Genomic DNA, 21,591 nt, shown 5'->3' with positions numbered 1-21,591 from the left:
ACCATAGTCTCCAAATTATATAACACTTAAGGCATGCAAACACTATTTTCTGTGAAGAACATCAGCATGAATATTAACATTTCAAGCACGCCTTTCCCCAAAGGAAAGATTGTTGTCACTCTAAATACACGTTTCTAATTTACTGACAACAAGTGTTAAGTAAAACGCCGTGAATTATAAAAATAACCTACTTTCTCTCTGGATCGATGGCAATGCTCCTAGGCTTGATGACATTGTCCTTGATGAGTGTTGTTCGGTAAGATCCGTCGTACTTGGACACCTCAATGGTACCCCTGGCATGGTCCGTCCAATACAAGTGTTTCGTCATCCAGTCTACGGCTAAACCTGAAGGAAAATGTAATGAAAGCAAACGTGCCAATCTAAGGACTGCCCTGGATCATGTTGATTTTGAGAAAAATGGCGCCCATTTTTTTTATACTGAATAGTCATGTACACGATTTATAAAAGTCCATATAGATAACATACTAAGCATACACTGATTTAGGGGGAAACGTTAAGAATTCTGCTGGTCGTCGAATAAAACCTCATAGCCAACTATCTTTGTTCTTCACCAAAATAGAATTCAATAAAGCGTCTGTATGTTGTGGTTTAAGATTCGAAATTATAATCTTATGAGCCTACAATGACATGGGAATTAGAACATAAATATTATTTTCTATCGTTCGATGATATGTGATGATGTTGGTGGTGATGGTGATTATGATGGTGGTAATGATGCTCGTGATGATGAGGATAATGATGATGATGAAAGTGATGATGATGATGATAATGATGATGGTAGTGATAACGATAAGGATGATAATAACGATAATGATGATCATGATGATGATGGCGATCAAATGATGACGATTAAGATGAAAGTGCTGATGATAACAATGATAGTAGGCTTGCCATTATGAGATAGATTACAGTCCTATACCTTGTACAGCCCGTACCCCACCCGTGATAATCTTCACCGGTGCACCATCTCTGAGGGTGGCCATTCCTATTCCCTTTATTCCTAAGTCACTGAAGAACACGATTCCGTCTTCCAAATCGACGGCGATAGCTACGGCATGGCTCCGCCCCTCTAAGAAGCAGGATACATTAAAGTTTGAGACAATGGGGAAAGCAATGTCAGGAAAGTTGATGGGATATCGACAAAGCTTGGAGCGCGAGGCAACGAAGTACTGCGGTGGGTCTATCGTACCCGCTGGAATTAAGAAGAAAAGATGAAATACGCTTAGGTGTCATAAGTGTGATCTGGGGCCAATATATACACATTATAAATCATTGACATGCAAAAGATTAAGGGAGAAAACCATTACACAATAGTAACAACATAGTACAATAAAGGCTTGGCAAGCGTAGAAGAGCAACAAAAATGGACAAAACATATAAAAGGATTGAAAACTTGTTGCCTAAATTCAAATGAAAACGATGTAAATAATGTATTTTCGGACTGTTTATTGCATTAAAACCGATATGTTTCTTAGATGCTGCTTATATGTATCGGCTTGCATGGTGATGTAGATATACAGTGGGCTTGTGGTTGCACCATGAGAGAGAGAGAGAGAGAGAGAGAGAGGATTGGGAAGTCCTGAAAAGGACTTTCGATAATTTTTCTTTCTTGAGTGTGTGTAGTCCTGAAAAGGACTGTTGGTGTAGTCTTGAAAAGGACTGTTGGTTATCCGTTTCTTAGCTTATAGTTCTAAGGAGAACTATAGCGCCGGTTGTAGAGGATATGTGGCGGGAGTGGCTCGACGTTTTGAACAGGCTGACTATCTCTCTCTCACACGTGGTGCAACCGCAAGCCTGCTGTATGTGATATGTTTCTTGTTTTCAATAATATATCTAACTACATGTATCACACATCTTCTTACTGAGAAACACACAAATCAATCCACAACAGAGAGCTTGCGCTTGAAGGCTTACCCTTTTCGCATGTACGACCATCTTCCTTTAGGAGGAAACCGTTTCCACAGAGACAGGAGTAACCGCTGGGTCCTCCCCCGACACAAAGGAAGCTACAAGGGTTACTGCTACACGGTGCTATAAGCATAACAAATTTGTAATTTTAGAGACAAGAAAATTATAATATATATATATGCTCGTTATTCTAGAATCAAAGAATATCATAATGATGACATCAGTAACTAAAATCAATCTTCACAGACCTGTCTTCTTTCGACATGATCCGTAAGTAATTCTAATTGATCCTTTATAAAGGTAATTTACAGAATCAAACTTTCACTGCATGTTCAAGATTACAAATAAATGTCATTTGCCTAACAATCTTTGGTAGAAAATGTATACTGGCTAAGTAATGACCATATAAAGATTAGGAAATCAAGGTTAGTAGCCTCGACATCATTTGTGTAGTCCCATATTCATATTTCTGTGTACAGTGTTTGTTACTTTACCAAGACCGGGCCAAATTTATTATGATTTTGATGACTCCAGAACTTTGCAGTACACACCAATACTGACATGCTACATGATCAACTTTTTCTGATCCATTCCACACCTTTTCTTTCACAATGCAATCGGATGACCAGAACTCACCTTTATCTTTAAATGGTGAAATAAGACTTGATTTTAGGTTCCTAATTGTAAAGAGTTGCGATTGATCCAGACTAATCATAAAGATCGTAAAGTCCCCTCATAGTTTAACATATATTTTCAAAAATTCAGGTAAGCCTGAATCCGATGACCGGGGTAATAATATATCTGTAAAGCGCTTAGACACATCGTTGGATCGATGTATTGAGCGCTATATAAACACGGAATATTTTTATATTATTATAAATTTTTATTAGTTATCCGATTTTGGTCAAACTTTTTTTTGATTGGTCTGATTGTTCTTTATATACTTTAAGTAAGTTATTTTTGGAGTGAACTTGCCCTTCAAGTCCTGCAGTCAATCGTACAAAAAATATCATTATCTCTCTCTTACGGTCAGACTGACGATTTAAATTGATCTTTACGTCAGGTTGCGATTGATTCAGACGACACGTAACATGTCTTGATAAGATGGCGCCAGGATCTAATGTTCTTTCAATAGATTATTTTTTAAAGACTTACAATATCCCTGAGGTTGTACATCCGGTGCATAGGTCACGATGCTGTATGGAGTATATTGGAGGCCAAGATTGAATAGTTCTTGACCACTGTCTTTCACTAGCACTATCAGTTTCTGGGCCTCTTTTGCCGTTGTGTAGATGTAGTTCTTTAAAGAGGAGAAACAAATGCCTCGATATCAACACTGACAAAGACACGCCGATCTACAAATGCAAATCCAATCTATTTTTGTTTCCATGGGTTAACGACTACTTCTAATATCTGAGCGGTGATAAAGCCCTGCTAGAGTCTTTGAGCATGCCAAATATTTACCCGAGGTGGCCACATCAGTATTAATACTGCAGTTCCTTCTGGTCCTTCAATTATTATTAACTCAGCAATTGCCAGGCACCCATTTATACCAGTATGGTAAATGGCAAATGTGGATTAGCGTTTGCCAAAAGACCTTAGTGCCGGACTAGGATTCGAACCCTCAATCCTTTGAATGAGAGTCAGGTAATGAACCATCATACCACAACACATCGAAGTACATTGACGCATTGGATGTTAATTTAGTCAAAAACATGAAATACAGTGCGTTTTCACTGGGTGCCTGCCGTAGCAAGAAGCAGAATTGACAAAAGACTTAACTCCATTTCGGTGACAATCAGCTATGCATGACGCCTTTCGTCTACGACTGATTGTCAACGAAGCAGAGTTAATTTTTTTGTTAATTCCCTTTCTTGCTACGGCAGGCAGCCAGTGAAAACGAATTCGTTTTATAAAATTATGGAAATGCAAGCACTATTTTAAACAAACAGAACTTTGTCATTTCTTGCTCATTTTTCCTGATTGAGGTGTCATATGAAAGGGCAGAAACTCAACTTTCTAGAAATGTGATTTTCTCTTTGAAATTCAGAAATCGTCCGCCAAATGACTTTTTGGTTTCCTCTCTTCAAATTTATTTTAATTACTCATGCGTGAAATATGCATCATTATGAGTTGCATCAAATGAAAGAGGAGGATCTAAGCTTTCCAAATATGCGTCATTTATCAATTACACTTTTGATTAAGTTATGATAAAACGTCGATAATTCTCGGTTTCGTTTTTTCTGGGACGCACTGTATTTAAATCACTAAAAACTTTTACTTGTCAAGTTGTCCGCAAATGCCCATCTTTATTTGCTATTTAGTTGATTTCGTTATGTCAAAACAATCCGCAACATTAACACATAGGTTGAATAAGAATAAATTCGATCTAAAATTTAACACTCAACATCAAATGACGCATATAATAATTCACTACCGTGTTTCTAAACGGATTGAGCAGGTTCAAGAAGAGACTAGTTTTATGATTTTCAAATGTTTCTGCTCAACAAACTAGAATAGACTGATGTGCCATTCATTCATAAAAGATGACTTCAGGAAATCTTCACATGTCCAATCTGGTTGTGACGGAACTTATGACGTTATATCTAAATTGGTATTCGTAGGACTGTATTTGTATTTGATAAATATTCTTTGGCAATTTGGGTATCCAAACGAAAGATGTAATAATTTGTTTGGCATCTCGTCGATGAGTAATGTTAATTTATACTCGCACTTACCCCGGAGATGGTCAAGTCGAAAAGGCCTAGATTGGTTGGAGAGTCCATCAGTGTCCTGCGATTTGCCCCTTCAAGATTGCAGACTTCCATGTGGTTGTAGGATGGATCGGAATCCACCCAATACACTCTGAGGTCATCAAAGAGTCCAATGATTTAGATTACACTCAGTGAAGCCTGACGTAGTCCCGGTGGCTATTTTTCCTCATTACTACCACTCAGCATATCTAAGATCAAGTAGCCCTACACTAGACTGTCAATTTATGATAATAACTCCAAAAAATGCATAAATATTACGATTTTAGGGTGGAATTCCCTGGCCTTACTCAAAATTGGAAATTAAAAGTCTAAGAGTGCAGTATAGTTAATGTATAATTAGAATACTGAAGCTATGCTACGTGTTCCCGGCGGCCATGGAAATCACGTTTCAGGGCACCGCGTGGACTAAACGGGATGGACGTGAGACAACGCGGGGGACGGAATGGACAAACGTGACAGGCCGTGAATGCCGTAGATGCCGGGCCAGATTTTTAAACTGTCATAAAATTTGTCACGGCAGTCATGGCGCGGATAAGAAGCCTAGTAGGCCGTAGTAAAACGGGGTGAACGCAACAAAACGTGTCAGTACGTAATAGACCGTAACAAATATTGGAGGTGATCCGTAGTAGGAAGTTTTACGGGATCGGCGCACTAAGGCGCTTTGCGTTCTACTACGGTCTTACGCGCTGGTCTCAGGATACAATGATTGCCAATGCATGGGAGGCCTTTTTTTTATACAGTGGGCACAAACGGGCTTCAAAGTTGCCCTGCGTCCACGTTTCATCTGTAGAAAGCCTTGACAGAATGTGAAAAACGTGTGAGACCTTGATCACAACGTGAGAATCGTGAGGGACCCCGTGAGAACGTGACGGGCCGGCAGGGAACGTACTGGAAAACTTGGCAAGACCTAACAAGACTGAAAACGGCGCTCTACGTTTGGGGCAAACGGAATGCCGCAGCCGCCAGGAACATAGTGTAAACGTATCATTAGGTAGAAAACTTTATTGACTTTTTCTTTTCACGGTAATTACTTTCCAGTTTGTATTTTTTTTTCATCATTTACTGCCGTTGAGTTAATCTTGTACTGTATTGTGTCACAAAGATGTTTACTCTACTTATCAAAATGGAACAACTCAATCAGTGAGAGAAGACTTGAGCAATTTTTTGACGGGCTTGAGCTCCCAATGCGCTCCAGCCCTCTATCCATGGAGATTTACTCCTGTCTGACTAGTTATTCGTGTACTTCAGTTTGTTATACTTACAAGTCAGTTTCATAATCAACTGTTATTCCAGAGGGACGAACGATGTTTGTGGAAACCAGCTGAAGACGACCTCCTCCTGCAAGATTACTCCTCTCTACCTTTGGCCTGGATCCTGAGTCAGTCCAGAATAGGTATCTGATGGGAAAAAACGTGTGCTCGAAAACTAAGAATTTTAGTTGGTTTACTTTTGTAATGTAATCTTCGTGAAAGCCTCCGTTAACAGGTAACTATTATTCAATAAATGAGGGAAAAATCATAAGTAGCTTAGAAAAATACAGGTACTCCGCCAGGTCTTGAACCTGCAGGTTTAGGATTTGTAACATCAAGTTTAGTTGCTTGATATCATCCTCTGAAAATATCTATATGGACGAGAGATTAGATCACAAATAGGAACAACCCCCCCCCCTCCCCCCTGCTACCACTTACCACCACCAGCACCACCAATCCTCTTTGGAAAAATATTAACTACTATCTACGCCACGCATCCACCGGATCATGAACTTCCGGAATTTCCAAACATTTCCTCTCGACTGAAATTCCCAGATCTACTTTCGAAAAGAAACTGAAAATAAATTATCTTACCCCCTGGATGGATGAATGGCTATGCCTGTAGGAATATCCAGGCCCTCGTCAATAATCAGTACGTTACGCGTCCCGTTTGCGTCATGCATTATTATCCAATCATACGCTGCATCTGTCCAATACACGTTGCCCGTCAGCCAATCAACGGCGACTCCGAGAACGCTGGATGATGTAAAACCGTAGTAGATTTTCGCCGATCGGTTACTTCCCATTGACCCTGAAGAAGAAAAAATAATAATGAATAATAGCCTAATAGTCCACTCCAAATTTTATTAAACCAAAACGGAAATTCTTGTTGCCCAATTGATCGTGAGCCCGGCAGCCACTGAACAGCGCCAGATCGACGTTGCTCTAACCCTTATTGTTGAACGCCAAACAAGGTAGCAACAACTCCCATCTTTTAACGTCTTTTGGTATGACGCGTTAATGTAAAAAATTGGCAATAGGTTTAAATACCATATCTGAAACGATCCGAAACATGTACTGGCTTTAATGATTTGCAAGTTGTAGAGGTGACGGAACTTTGATAACGCAACAGAAGAATACAAACATGATTGAGATACATTCTTGCAGATTCATGCTCATACGCAGGCACAACGACATAAAAGCCAATCGAACACATGAATTCAGGTTATACCAGTGATTTCGATTGCGTTATACCTGCGTCAATACGCCGGTAATTGAACACGTTGTTTTAGCTGATCATTTTCCGTTTCCTTTTTTTTCTACGATGTCACTCTCATACGGCTTGTAAAAGATTGAGTCACCCACAGGCAAGGGACGCCTCACATGCAACCGAATTAAAAGAAACGATTAATATCTTAATGACGTACCCTTGATCATGACCTTTCGAAGACCATCACTCCAAATCAGTTCGTGCTCACCATACCGGGTTTCTAGGGCGGTCCAGTTACCACTTGGGGCCATGAAGTAGAAATCGGTCACGATGGTGTCCTGGACTGTGCCATCTGGTTTCAACATCACGGTGGGGTCTGCCGGTACACTGTTCAATCGAACCGAACCCGTGGACGCTTCAATCTCACTCCAAATGACTCGAGAACCAAGCGCTAAGTCGACTAGAAATAAGAAGGGGTAACCCAAGGAAAACATTGGAAAAAATATTTTCATATTGTCAAGGAAAGATAAAGGGATACCAAATCTAACATGCAGTAGGAATGCTTGAAACACATTGGTAATTTTCTTTTAAAGAAATCATTTTACGACGGATTCACTCAAAATAATGTAGATATGTTAAAGATTAGCTGTATCTGAACTTGCAATTTACAAATGAGGATCAGCATATGAAATCATTAATATCCAGAGGAGAGCAGTGTATTTAAAGGAGAAAACATATAAGCTGATTGTGAAGAAAATAGATTATCAATGTGGTCATAGACAAAATGGAAACGGGAACCTGGAAAACACCCTTTTAAAATCAAATCTCTTACCATGAACAACCTTAAGTTAGACCAAGATAACATGAATGCGGCAAAGCGTGTGCCTAAAAGAAAACCTGGCAAAAACATCAACCAAAAGCTTACTCGATTCATAGGATATGACGAAGCCTTGGTTGTTTTCCGCTCCTCCCACGGACATAAACTTGATTGTCACCAACCGTCCACTAGAGTCAATAGATGTGGGTGGAACTGTCGAACAGTATTGGCCCAAACGTGGTACTCCAACCGTCCCGTTTCCATCATAGATCCAAAGGGAATCTCCACTAATATTAATAATGGCATACAGAAATAAACAGTAACGACATTAACGCTATTTCCAAACTTGTTTCAGAGTTGGGCTGAAGCCGAACGTTTTTAGTAAACGGCAAATGTTTGCAATACTACATACTTTCGTTATGATATACGCTTTCAAAAAGCTTTGAAAATTATTATTCTAGCTTTTGCTCAGGCAGCCGTTATTAGCGCACAGGGCATTTCAAGGAATAATCCTACCAGGGACCCATTAACCTCACCTGGATAGAGTGTAGCAATGTGTAGATTGACATCTTGCTAAAAAAAAGTAAGTGTTGTGGCAAGGATTCCTCCCCCGAACCTTTTCACTTTTAAGAGTTTCCACTTAAAGAAATGCCCTGGTCGAGACAAAAACAGTATTGTTTGCAAAGATAAAAGATTTTTGCATTTAACCACTGTACCCGTTAGCATATACATTTTAAGGCAAACAAAAAACTCGGTCACACCAGCGAGACCAACAGTAGACCAAACATGATATATATTACCCCTAATGGCCGAAAATTGTTATTTTTTAAAGTTGGTCTGGATCGGATTAGTGGCGTGACTGGTATGAAGATGGTCATACCTGCAGTCGCGGACCTGGAACTTGAGTCTAATCCTGTTCTCGGCGCCAGAGTCAATGATCCAAACACAGTCCGATGCTGGATACCCGTCAGGGTAGTTAGTGGAACGTATCACACCAGCTCCGGCCTCTATGGAACCCCCACATCTCTGGCTGCACCCGAGGGTAAAAAATGTGCTGGATAATCAAAAGAAGAATATGCGATCAGGGTAAAGGAGAGATGGTGTTTGGCCCTGTGCACACGAGGCGTTGTTTCACTTACTCCACTCCAGGACAACCAGGCATATATATATATATATGTATATGCATATATCATGCAGGTCCAGGTGCAATCTCTAGCCACAGACGCAACCCCGTGAAGCAGGGCGCGATAGAGATTTGCAAAGTTTCGGGTTTATCTGAATAAAGAGTTTTGACGGAAAACTGGCGGAAATACATTGTGCATTGGCTCGCCTGAATCTAATGACCGATGTAATAATATACATGTACTATGTAACAACGCATAGAGAGGACGTCGATATATTAAGCGTTATTTCAACCCACAATATTATTATTATGTTTATAATCATTATTGTTATTATTATCATCATAACAATCTACATACAAAAATGCGTTCAAAGAAAATGTAAATTTGTGTGACATTCCCAGGCGCAACCGTCATTATCTTTAGGCTCCTTTTGTTGACTGCTTACTGAGGCATGAATACTATTGAATGAAACAATCAATTGGCGGTAGTAGATTAACGCCTCGTGTGCCTTGGACATCATGTTGGACAAGGAGAAGAGAAATTGTTCATATTCAACATTGACGTAATTTGGGACAAAAACTACTGGGGCATGATGACAATTATAACTGATTTGTTTTATAATTTTCCAGTAACTGAACAAAATGCTTCATACAAAAAGTTTGAATTTTGTCTTCTGCTATCAAGTGAGAAAAGGTAGATAAATGCATTTAAATTAATGTCTTGTGTAAATGATATTTAGATTAAAGTTTCGTTTTCAGTTAGAGTTGGGCTACTTGATCTTATATATGATCTTTTTCTAGCACGAACACTCAGGCCAAAGTTGTTATTAAGAATACACTGTATACATGAACCCATACACAACCATTGGAGCCTACTGTTTTACAGGAAGTGATGAAATACTAGGAAGATCGGTTCCTGTTTTTCTCTGACAAGGGAAATTATACCGCATTAAAAATATCATTTGAACTGATCAATCCATTGTCTCCAGTAAATAACATTCGCATTAGATTTGTAAAATGATATTGATCAAGGGCAAAAACACAAATTCAAAGAGAAAACAAATCAATTTTGGAAGGATTCCTTTCTCTCTCTCTCTCTCTCTCTCTCTATTGTATCTCTTTTCCTTCATTCATTTATCCATCTACACCTGTAACCCTGTGTACCCACATTTTCTGGATATTGGTGCACGTATATGCATGATAAGGGTTATTGGATTTGAAATCATAGTTACCTGACATTCATAAAGCTGGTAAGCTAATCGTGACATTTGATGCATATTTTGTCGTATATTTATTATTAGTGAAACTGCACCACCTTCATCAGAATGAAGCATTGGCCTACACACGAAAAATAACATCTTGTTAATACCTCCGCCCCCTCGCCCCCTACCAACATGACTCCAAACCGACTAATTTTGTCCATTTGGGAAATTTAATTATTTGTTCCGTCTGCAGTTGGTCTGGCGTCAGTCTCGGAGGCGGTGCTTCGGGATGTTGATGAGCAAATTTTACCACACTATTTCTGTATTACCTCATCAAAATAAGAATGTCCTTAATCAGCATTAGTTAAAGGCTTTGTTAGAATTATTGTACCTTCTTTTTTGTCTTTAATTTTTATTTTTTAATAATTACCTCAGGACTAGAAAGGTTGTTAACCACGCGGATGAGCTCACCAACATGGTGCTAAAATCTCATTAGCCTTTATCGACGATTGTTCTGGAATAAAAGAACGAATTAAAAAGCGTTATTGGTGGTCAATAGTCAATACGTTAATCATATTGCTTTTTGAAAGGAAATCAAAGAGGCAACGTTGAGGTTCGAATAATAAATCCATACATTTAGAGGTCGGCAAAGGATCTCCAAATTGCCATGCGACTATATGAACAAGAAAAACTCGTTTCATACGTTTATGTTATGCTACCACTTTGAAATGTATTTGTGTGTGGAATCGATTTGCATGATATTTATATATATATATATATATATATATATATATATATATATATATATATATATAAATACACATCTGTAGTATTACACTGTTTTTGTATTACGCTGTCATCATAGTTCTTAGTACAAATCAGCTCACGTACAAGCGGCATATCCAGCATAGGATGATGGATACCTTAAATATTTCATTTAGTACAGTTGAATCTTGTAGATTTTCGTCGTTCCGCGAGGGTGCCTAGGTTATTGTTGTTGTTGTTGTTTCATGTTGTTTAATTTAGGAAAGTCAGTCAGTTTATGACCATAATTGCCGAATACTATGAGTACATTTATTTTTAAATCAAATTTACGTTTATACACTCATAATATGCTTGCATATATTATGTATATATTTTCTTCTTAACCCCCCCCCCCAAACACACACAAAAAAGGGAAGATATTAATATCATGTTAGCTTACCAATCTCTGTCCTTTTCTTCTTTCTTTTTTTATCCTTGTTTTTTGCGCTATCCTAACAAACCCGCTCGTGGTACGTTACAAAGGTTTCTCGGGGGGGGGGGTCCTTTATGTATCCTAAACGCAGGGATGGGGCGCTCTTTGTAATATTTCAATTTTATCTCGAAATACACAAAAAGCCGGCAGCCAAAATACATTTAATATCAAACACATTTTAACGAGCTTTATTTTCGAATTTTGAAATTAATACTGACATTAATGGGCTGAAGGATTAATGACGTGTGCAGCAATGATATCTTGTGTTTTACTTATAAATTCTAAAACGTTGATGTGTACAGAAAACATATACAATAATCACTTCATAGACCCTTTCCGGTCTACTCTATTTTCTTTCGACTAAGGATCTACACCACAATCATGGGGTTGCCCTACTGGCAGCTTACTTCGAATCGATGTGATCTTAGTACATAATGAGTGCAATGTGTGTGTCCACAATTAAAGTCTCCAATTTTCTTCCGGCTCTATTAGGTATTTAATTCCGCAGGTACATTATGTAAGAGGGCACTCTGTATTATACAATCTAGTTCAAACGTACAGAAAGTGGTGAATTGTCTCTTTTTCCTAAGAAAAACACTCACAATTTTCAGAGTGGTGCCTACCAGCCTTCAACATAATACTATTCAGTTTTAAGCCACTAAGACGCAGTCTATGGATCATTATTTCACCCTGTCTACCCTTCTGAGGTGATTTTAACCCCCTCCCCACTTATTAAAGGGATAGTTGAGTTCTGTTTTCAGACCGCAAATGCCTTCAAAGTCCATGGTTATTGCTCTTATACTTATCAATGACATTTCTAGTGCCCTTTATGAACCTAAAATTGCTATGAAGGTAATTTTAGACCCCAAAATGTGTGAAATTTAGCCAATACGAGCATACCAATTCAGCTCCACTTTAAAAAAAAACATAGTGACCATTAATTAATTATTTAACTAAAAAAAACAGTACATGGGCCGGCTGGTTGTGCGTAATATAAGCAACAAGAAAATGCCAACAAAAAAGCTAACATCGGCATTGGCTGAAATACGACGTGAAAGGCGTTATTTCGTTTTTTTCAACGGTTTTTCAATTTTTCAATTTCAATTGTGGTGGTACACAAGTATTATAAATGGTTATATTTCAGCCGTCTCTGAACCGATTTCGATCAAACAAAGATTATTTTGTCATTTAAATATTATGTTCTTTCAAATTTGACACTCAGTTTTTCATTATCTCACAAACAAATTATTTTGTGTAGCGCACTCTGCAACAGAACTCAACTATCCCTTTAAACTCTAACTACGCCACTGCGTAATATTTGCCATTAAAGTTCGTATAATTATGTAATGGGGAAAATATAATATTTTCTTCCTAATTTCACAAGGAAAAGGTAAACAATTATACACTGTTGCTTAGAAAATAGGGCAGAAAACTGTATACAATATTCTTCCCATTTACATGAACAAAGTCAATTTGTCATGAAAAGAAGCTTGAAGATATATGAAAATTACAAACATATATATTCATGGATTGATAACGACCAGGGTAAAAGTGAACTTACCTTTGCCTAGAAGTCGAGAGATTGGTAGTGTTTAGAAATAACGAACAGGTTGATCTGCCTATTCAAAAATGACTATGATTCGGATACGAATACCAATTTTATAAGAAATGGAACTATCTGTATCTTCGAGGTGAAATGCTCCAGAATTGTATTACTCTTACTATCGAAAGGAGGAACTGTGTGTGTACCCGAAGTATAACGTTACAGAGCTTAATGCCACTTTTACCGAAAAGAGGAACTGTGTGCCCATGCAAAGGAAATGCGTGTAACGGGATCCGGGTTCGTCCCTCAATTCCCCCCCCCCCCCCCGCGTGCATAGACTACGTTTAGGAGTCTACTGAACTTTGTGGGCAAATTATTATCTGTGATCTAATATTTGTATGACTATAAAATGGCGAGAAATTATTTTTTATCACTAGTATTGTTTTTCTAATTAGTTATTTTCGAATGAATAGGCGGACAAATATGGCCGGCATCTCCTCCCTCGATTTGAAATGTTCTCGCGATGCCCCCTGTCTGGCTACACCACAGCGGAAATAGTTTAACCTATTATGATCCAAACACCAATTGAGGACAATGCTTTATCAAAGTATATTATTCGTTAATTGATCCAAACACAATACTCTGAGCTGTTATCTTTCAATGACCGAGGCACGTTTCCTTCCTTGTTAAATTGAGGGAATTTCTGAGGGAGCGTCCCTATATATTTTTTTTAATTCTTACAATTATGTGCCGATAGGTCTTTTTTTTAAGAGCGCTTTTTTTTTTTTATTACAGAACTTTGGTACAAGTAACAAGGATAAGTTGGTCAACAATACTTATATATTGGGTGTGTGTGTGTGTGTGTGTGTCGATGAATACCACATTTTTGTTATCAACTTTTTCTATATTCGTAGTTCTGTGTGTCGTATTGCCAAAATCTATACTTTTAAATGATTAAATTTGCTCATGCGTAGATTTATATAGGGCAGCACATGCAGGCGTACGCACGGGAGCGTCATACCCGCTGGCTCAGTGTTATAGAGTACTGAAGCTGTGAAATCTTGAAGAAATTTTTTTTAGAATTTCTCAATTTGAACCCCATTTTCCGAAACAGCATTAAAAATAATGTCCAAATGTCGAAAACCAATTGAATTTGGGCAATTCCACTCCGAAAAATAACTTACTTTCAATAGAAGCAGAAAAATCAGACAAACCAATCAAAAAAAGTTTGATAAAAATTGGATAATTAATAAGAAAGTTATGAATTTTTGATGACATGAACAAACTTTGAAAATCACAAGACAAATTAGCACCTCACTCATGAGTCTGTGACGTCATTTCCTCACTATCCACGAATTGTTTTCTTTATATTGATAATATAAATTTCCAATTCAATCCCCTTAAAACGGTATTTCCTCTCACCAGCATCCAAGCTATATTGAAAGTAATATTTTTTTAATGTGGATGCACTAATATAGAGTAGTTTTGTTCAGTTAAATCATGCAAAATGTGAGTTTTTATAAACTATTGATGTAAAAATCAATGATTATAAATATCAAATATTCAAAAAAAAGTATCAATTCTTCAAAGTTCATAAAAGATTTTGTGAAATGTCATGCACGCAATATAATACAAATCATACAACATCGGCGAAGGCATGGGGAAATCAAGATTTGAGGGATAAAAAGGGAAATTAATTGGATAAAAAATATATAAAGCAATTGATAAATAGTGAGGCAATGACGTCACAAACTGATAACCAATTTGGCAATTTGTGTTGTGATTTTCTAAGTTTTCCATAACCTCCTTATTAGTTATCCGATTTTACTCAATTTGGGGGTTCTGTTTCCCTTGTTTTTTTGCATCTATTAAAAGCAATTAGTTTTGGAGTGGACTTAGCCCATACAGTTATTGGCTGAGATATGACCATCCCAATAAAAAGAGGTCAATAGGAAATCCCTTTTATGTTTAATACTCTGGTTTATAACATTTCGAACCAGAGCAAAAAAACAGTGATTTCCCATTGAAATCTATTTCTTCTGATAGTCATATCTCAGCCAATACTTAACATAATCAATTGGTTTTCGAAATTTGGACATTAGTTTTGATGCTCTTTCGAAAAATGAAGTTCAAATTTGGAAACTCTAAGAAAAGTTGTTGATGACGTCACACTTGACCACTCCATGTAGTGATCGCCAAGTTGCCTATTTCGCGAACGACCCACGCATGAATATCTTAATGGTCCCCCGTTGTTTAAGATAAATCTATGAACGTATATCAATGGCGCCATATATTTTTACCCTAGAAAACGGGTAGTGGTTTGGGCTCATGAATATTAACTTGTGTCCATTCTATGGAGAGCGGGGCTGGTTCTTAATAAATCCTCAAGTACTTCAGTTGGTTTAATGAAATCTGTATATCGTCATAATATAAAGACAAATTACCGTGACGTTGAGGTTTGAATAATAAATCTATACATTTAGAGGTCGGCAAAGGATCTCCAAATTGCCATGCGATTATGAACAAGAAAAACTCGTTTCATACGTTTATGTTATGCTACCACTTTGAAATGTATTTGCGTGTGGAATCGATTTGCATGATATTCATATATATATATATATATATATATATATATATATATATATATATATATAAATACACATCTGTAGTATTACACTGTTTTTGTATTACGCTGTCATCATAGTCCTTAGTACAAATCAGCTCACGTACAAGCGGCATATCCAGCATAGGATGATGGATACCTTAAATATTTCATTTGGTACAGTTGAATCATGTAGATTTTCGTCGTTCCGTGAGACTGCCTAGGTTAGTGTTGTTGTTGTTTCATGTTGTTTAATTTAGGCAAGTCAGTCAGTTTATGACCATTATTGCCGAATACTATGAGAACATTTATTTTTAAATCAAATTTACGTCTATACACTCATAATATGCTTGCATATATTATGTTTATTTTTTCTTCTTCTTACCCCCCCCCCCCCCCCCACAAAAAAGGGGAGATATTAATATCATGTTAGCTTACCAATCTCTGTCCTTTTCTTCTTTCTTTTTTTTTCTCCTTGTTTTTTGCGCTATCCTAACAAACCCGCTCGTGGTACGTTACAAATGTTTCTCGGGGGGGGGGGGGGAGGGGGGTTCCTTTATGTATCTTAAACGCAGAGAGGGGGCGCTCTTTGTAATATCTCAATTTTATCTCGATACACAAAAAGCCGGCAGCTAAAACAACGAGCTTTATTTTCGAATTTTGAAATTAATACTGACATTAATGGGCTGAAAGATTAATGACGTGTGCATACATTGTATGTGCAGCAATGATATCTTGTGTTTTATTTTTTCCTAATTTCACAAGGAAAAGTTAAACAATTATACACTTTCAAATATCATCTGATTCAGCTCTACGGGGAGCCTACTCAACTCATCGCTAGACAACTCCAGCGCGACCTAGTTAAATCAGCCAAGCTCACCAACCACCTAGCCTTCCTCAAACGCTGCCGCGACTCCGACACCATCTCTCCAGGCCTTCAACTCAAATCCTCCGTTCACACCCCCAAGGCTCAGCGCATACTACACCAAGCCGGTATTGACCTTACCCGAGAACGCTTTCTGTATCTTAAACGCAGAGAGGGGGCGCTCTTTGTAATATCTCAATTTTATCTCGATACACAAAAAGCCGGCAGCTAAAACAACGAGCTTTATTTTCGAATTTTGAAATTAATACTGACATTAATGGGCTGAAAGATTAATGACGTGTGCATACATTGTATGTGCAGCAATGATATCTTGTGTTTTATTTTTTCCTAATTTCACAAGGAAAAGTTAAACAATTATACACTTTCAAACATCATCTGATTCAGCTCTACGGGGAGTCTACTCAACTCATCGCTAGACAACTCCAGCGCGACCTAGTTAAATCAGCCAAGCTCACCAACCACCTAGCCTTCCTCAAACGCTGCCGCGACTCGGACACCATCTCTCCAGGCCTTCAACTCAAATCCTCCGTTCACACCCCCAAGGCTCAGCGCATACTACACCAAGCCGGTATTGACCTTACCCGAGAACGCATCGTATACACACGCCACCAACTCTACGATCTCAACACCGCTATCTCTGCAGCTCAGTCTAAGATCAACCAACAACTCAATCCTGATGACCTCAGCAAAGTACAGTCCTTCAACGACCACACCGCCCAACTCGCCTTTCAGACCACCAAACTCAAGCAGATTAGGAAGTTCGACCAACTACGTTCACGCAAGCCGATCCGCACCAACGACCCTCCCATTAAGGACACAGTAGTCAACCTCAGTCAGCACAGACTCTCCCAAGCCGAACACCAGGTTCTATCCCTAGGACTCAACTTCGCCGTAGCTCCCAAGAAGATACCGTTTTCCGACATCGTGCAACAAGTAGAACCCAAGCTCCGTTTCCTCTACAAAGCTGCTGCCAACGACATCCGACTCAAAATTACCAACGCTCTCGCCAAAGCTAAGCCACCCAAACCCAACCTATCCAAAGTAGAACGATCCGCTATTCAAGACCTCCGCAAGAACCAATCCATCCACATCCTACAAGCAGACAAGGGAAACGCCACCGTCGTCATGGACCAAGATGCATACGAAGATAAGATCTGCGACCTACTCAAAGATAAGGAAACCTACTCCAAACTTAAGAGGGACCCAACCCTGGCCAACGAAAGGAAGACCAACCAACAACTTTTGACCCTACACAGATCCGACGCACTACCCAAGGCACTCTACTTCCAACTCAGATCTTCGTCAGCTAAGTCACCCATCCTCTTCGGACAGCCCAAGATTCACAAGCCACTCATCCCTCTCCGCCCTATCATCTCTACCCGAGGATCATCCTGCTACAACACTGCACGTCATCTCGCCAACATTCTACAACCACTCGTAAGCCAAACCCAGCACCACGTCACCAACTCCAAGCACTTCATCGACATCCTCTCCAAAACCAAGATCCAGCCATCCGACACGCTCGTCAGCTTCGATGTCACCTCTCTATTCACCAGCGTTCCTGTAGACCAAGCATGCGACATCATCAAACAACGCCTCATCTCAGACCCAGACCTCGAATCTAGGACCAAGCTCACACCTGACCAGATCCACGACCTCCTTCTCACCTGCCTCCACTCAAACTCCTTCAAGTGGCGCAGCAACTTCTACAAACAACTTCAAGGAGCAGCCATGGGATCTCCACTCTCACCAATCATCGCCAACATCTTCATGGAACACCTCGAGCACCAAGCACTCAAGTCCGCCGACAAGTCTCCTTCACTCTGGCTACGCTACGTCGACGACACCTTCGTCATCTGGCCACACAGCACACCAGACCTCCACCAGTTCCTCGACCACATCAACAACCAACATCCCAGCATTAAGTTCACCGTGGAGACCCAACACGACAACTCAATCCCTTTCCTAGACGTACTCATCACCAAGACACCATCAGGATTCCACGCGCACCAAGTATACCGGAAACCAACCCACACAGACCGCTACCTCAACTTCCGATCTCACCACCATCCATCAGTCCACCAATCAGTCTCCAACTCACTCATCAGACGAGCCCACCAACTCAGTGACAAAGCACATCTCCAGCAAGAACTCAAGCACATCACGCACGCACTCACTTCCATCAACCAGTACCCAAGAAGGAAAATCAACACCCGAACTTCCTACCACAAGACCAACAACATCACCACCGGAACCCAACCTGATACCAAGCCTACCGCCACCATCGTACTTCCCTACATCGGCAAGACATCACACCGACTACAACGCATCCTCCGCTCAGCCAACATCCTCGTCAGACACCAATCCAGCCACAAGCTTCACTCCACTCTTCACTCTCACAAGGACAAGCACCCATCCAACAAACAACCAGGCGTCTACAAGATTCCCTGCGACTGCGGCAAAGTCTACATTGGAGAAACCGGCCGCGATTTCGACACCCGACTGAAAGAACACAAGACCCACCACCGACGCAGCGACTAGGACAAGTCAGTCATCGTCAAGCACGCACAACAAGAGCTCCACCGCATTCACTGGGATAAAAGTCACCTCATCACCACCATCCGACATTGGAACACCCGAAGGGTCCGAGAAGCCATCGAGATCCACCAACACAACACCGTACCCCAAGACCCAGGCCTTCACATCAACAGCATCTGGCACCCAATCCTTCCTCACCATTCTACTTCCGACCAATCTTCAACCAACTCCACAACCAGCACGCTAACCACCAACACTTCACCAATCCATCCATCCGTCAGCCCGGACACCACCTGCAACCACCCAACCACTCCTAATCAAACAAGCACTACACATTCTCAACTAGCCACTTCACCCACACAAGCACCGCCCACGCCCACACCTCGCTACAACCTACGCCGACGCCACCAAGCTACTCACCTGATCCCACCGAGATCTGCCCGCCGAAACCGCCGACCAACACACACAGAGCGACACCAATAATAGCCGTCCTCACCGCCGATCGATACACCCACTCAACAGCCGACACACCGCCCGCTACTCCGCCGACACCAACCACACGACGTCCGCATAGCCGCCGCCCACTCGTTTCCCGCCAATTCACGCAACCGAGCGCCACCACCGACAGCTGCCTGCCTACCCGCCGAGCCCGCCGGCCCAGTGCTTTCCCCCAAGTCCGCACTCACGCCATTATAAGGACCGCCGCACGCCACTGCGTGCGCCTGTAATCCAGCTAAAAAGTGGAAGTTACAAACTGATTCAGCCGAGGACGCAGGTTCGAAACTGAGTCACGTCTTTCGGATGGTGACGTTTAAAGGTCGGTCCCAGACGTAAATAATCATATCTGATTGATACACGTCTGTAAAAACCCAATACACACACACACACACTGCGGCCTACCAGGAAATGAAAGAGCTGATTTGTTGGCAAAACAAGCTTAAAAAAAAAAACACTGATATAATAGTAAACCAAAACAAAAGTGAGTTCGTAAGTGAATCAGATATTTTTTATAAATCCATGCGGCAAAGCCTCTGGGATAAAGCAGAGAATGGAAGACACTTGTATAGCATCAATAAAAATGTAAATAATGTTTTTAAAATCAAAGGTTTGAACAGAAAGGACGAAAGATTAATCCACCAATTCAGGCTTGGTAAATGTAACCTGAATTACTATAAATATTTAATTAGAAAACTCGACACTGGATTATGTGTAGAATGCCAAACGATAGAAACAATTGAGCACTTTTTATTATCATGTCCAAAATATGAAAGACAACGAAGGAGAATGTATAGAGCACTAAAAACTCAAATCCAAATCTAGGTCAATTACTAGGAAATGAGGAATATATAGGAAAGGTGGTAGCTTTTTTAAAAGGCAGTGGAAGGTACAATGAACTGTGATGCTCAGCTATAAACATTAATTGTGTATTAATTAAGTATTAATCGAGTATTAGTTACGTTTTGCTATATTATCTATTAGTATTAGTGACAGTGGTACTATCCTCGGTATAAATTGCTTCATTGTATAAATTGTACAAATTGCTTCATTATACGGAGAGAGGTTTTAAACTAACGTCCTAACGTAATGAACTGATCGCAACTAATATTCAACCACTTCATCCTTTCTTTCCTAATGAATTCTTTAAAATAACAAGCCGAATAACAATACAGAAAATAACTACTAACAATTTACTGACATTGTTAATTGCACAACACAACGCCACTAGGCTATCGTCGATCCAACAGTAAAAGTATTTAGAGAGGACCAGTAACTACGCCCTCTCACATTGCCTGGCGGAAATCATCGAATGACGATGGAAACGCCATTATTCGCAACAACAACAACAACTAGCGAACACTCACTCCTGAAGACGGACAGTCAACCTGTCCGAAACGTCGAGTCTACTCTCCTGCTCCTGCTCTGCAACTCTACTCAACTCTCCAACTCAATCCAGTCTTCTACTCAAACCTCTCATCCTATCTACAACTTTCTGGTTTACAGTCCTTTTCAGGACTATACTCACTTCCGAAAGATACTCTTCCTTCCAACCTCCACTTTCTCGCCTTTCTATTTCACTTCTATTTTCTATCCACTTTCCTTAGTCCTTCTAGGACTTTACACATGGTGTACCGTAAACCTCTACCGCAATTATACACTGTTGCTTAGAAAATGGGGCAGAAAACTGTATACAATATTCTTCCCATTTACATGAACAAAGTCAATTTGTCATGAAAAGAAGCTTGAAGTTTTATGAAAATTACAAACATATATATTCATGGATTGATAATGACCAGGGTAAAAGTGAACTTACCTTTGCCTAGAAGTCGGGAGATCGGTAGCGTTTAGAAATAACGAACAGGTTGATCTGCCTATTCAAAAATGACTATGATTCGGATTCGAATACCAATTTTATAAGAAAGGGAACTACCTGTATCTTCGAAGTGAAATGCTCCAGAATTATATTACTCTTACTATCGAAA

At 39.8% G+C, this 21,591-nt stretch overlaps 2 protein-coding genes across 3 annotated transcripts in view; one reads left to right on the top strand and one right to left on the bottom strand.

Moving 5' to 3' along the window:
• LOC115919137 overlaps positions 1 to 13,312 on the bottom strand; it is a 66,516-nt gene extending 53,204 nt beyond the window's left edge. Inside the window, exons 1-12 of one of the 2 annotated variants that reach the window (XM_030972026.1) lie at positions 13,104 to 13,312; positions 10,736 to 10,819; positions 8,861 to 9,034; positions 8,089 to 8,267; positions 7,381 to 7,623; positions 6,548 to 6,764; positions 5,966 to 6,100; positions 4,668 to 4,794; positions 3,085 to 3,229; positions 1,936 to 2,052; positions 941 to 1,213; positions 192 to 345 (exon numbers count right to left, since the gene is read on the bottom strand). In XM_030972026.1, the coding sequence (XP_030827886.1) occupies positions 192 to 345; positions 941 to 1,213; positions 1,936 to 2,052; positions 3,085 to 3,229; positions 4,668 to 4,794; positions 5,966 to 6,100; positions 6,548 to 6,764; positions 7,381 to 7,623; positions 8,089 to 8,267; positions 8,861 to 9,034; positions 10,736 to 10,782 (1,811 nt within the window). In that variant the 5' untranslated portion in view covers positions 10,783 to 10,819; positions 13,104 to 13,312. The remainder of the gene's footprint in view (positions 1 to 191; positions 346 to 940; positions 1,214 to 1,935; positions 2,053 to 3,084; positions 3,230 to 4,667; positions 4,795 to 5,965; positions 6,101 to 6,547; positions 6,765 to 7,380; positions 7,624 to 8,088; positions 8,268 to 8,860; positions 9,035 to 10,735; positions 10,820 to 13,103) is intronic. The other variant, XM_030972027.1, reaches the window with a different exon arrangement.
• Positions 13,313 to 16,384: 3,072 nt separating this feature from the next.
• LOC115929948 lies at positions 16,385 to 19,114 on the top strand. The gene is made up of 3 exons (XM_031000114.1): positions 16,385 to 16,402; positions 16,497 to 16,655; positions 16,958 to 19,114. The coding sequence occupies exons 1-3, from the start codon at positions 16,385 to 16,387 to the stop codon at positions 19,112 to 19,114; spliced, it is 2,334 nt and encodes a 777-aa protein (XP_030855974.1).
• Positions 19,115 to 21,591: the final 2,477 nt, after the last annotated feature.

The sequence above is a fragment of the Strongylocentrotus purpuratus genome, unplaced genomic scaffold, assembly GCF_000002235.5.
Source record: "Strongylocentrotus purpuratus isolate Spur 01 unplaced genomic scaffold, Spur_5.0 spur5_scaffold_6, whole genome shotgun sequence".
Taxonomy (NCBI): Eukaryota; Metazoa; Echinodermata; class Echinoidea; order Camarodonta; family Strongylocentrotidae; genus Strongylocentrotus; species Strongylocentrotus purpuratus.
This window is presented reverse-complemented; position numbering and strand designations above follow the sequence as displayed.

Bases quoted from the DNA above. Each gene is read 5' to 3' on its own strand.
- LOC115929948 (XM_031000114.1), top strand. The intron at 16,656-16,957 runs GCTCAGCGCATA...CATCTGATTCAG, and splicing joins CCTCCGTTCACACCCCCAAG to CTCTACGGGGAGTCTACTCA.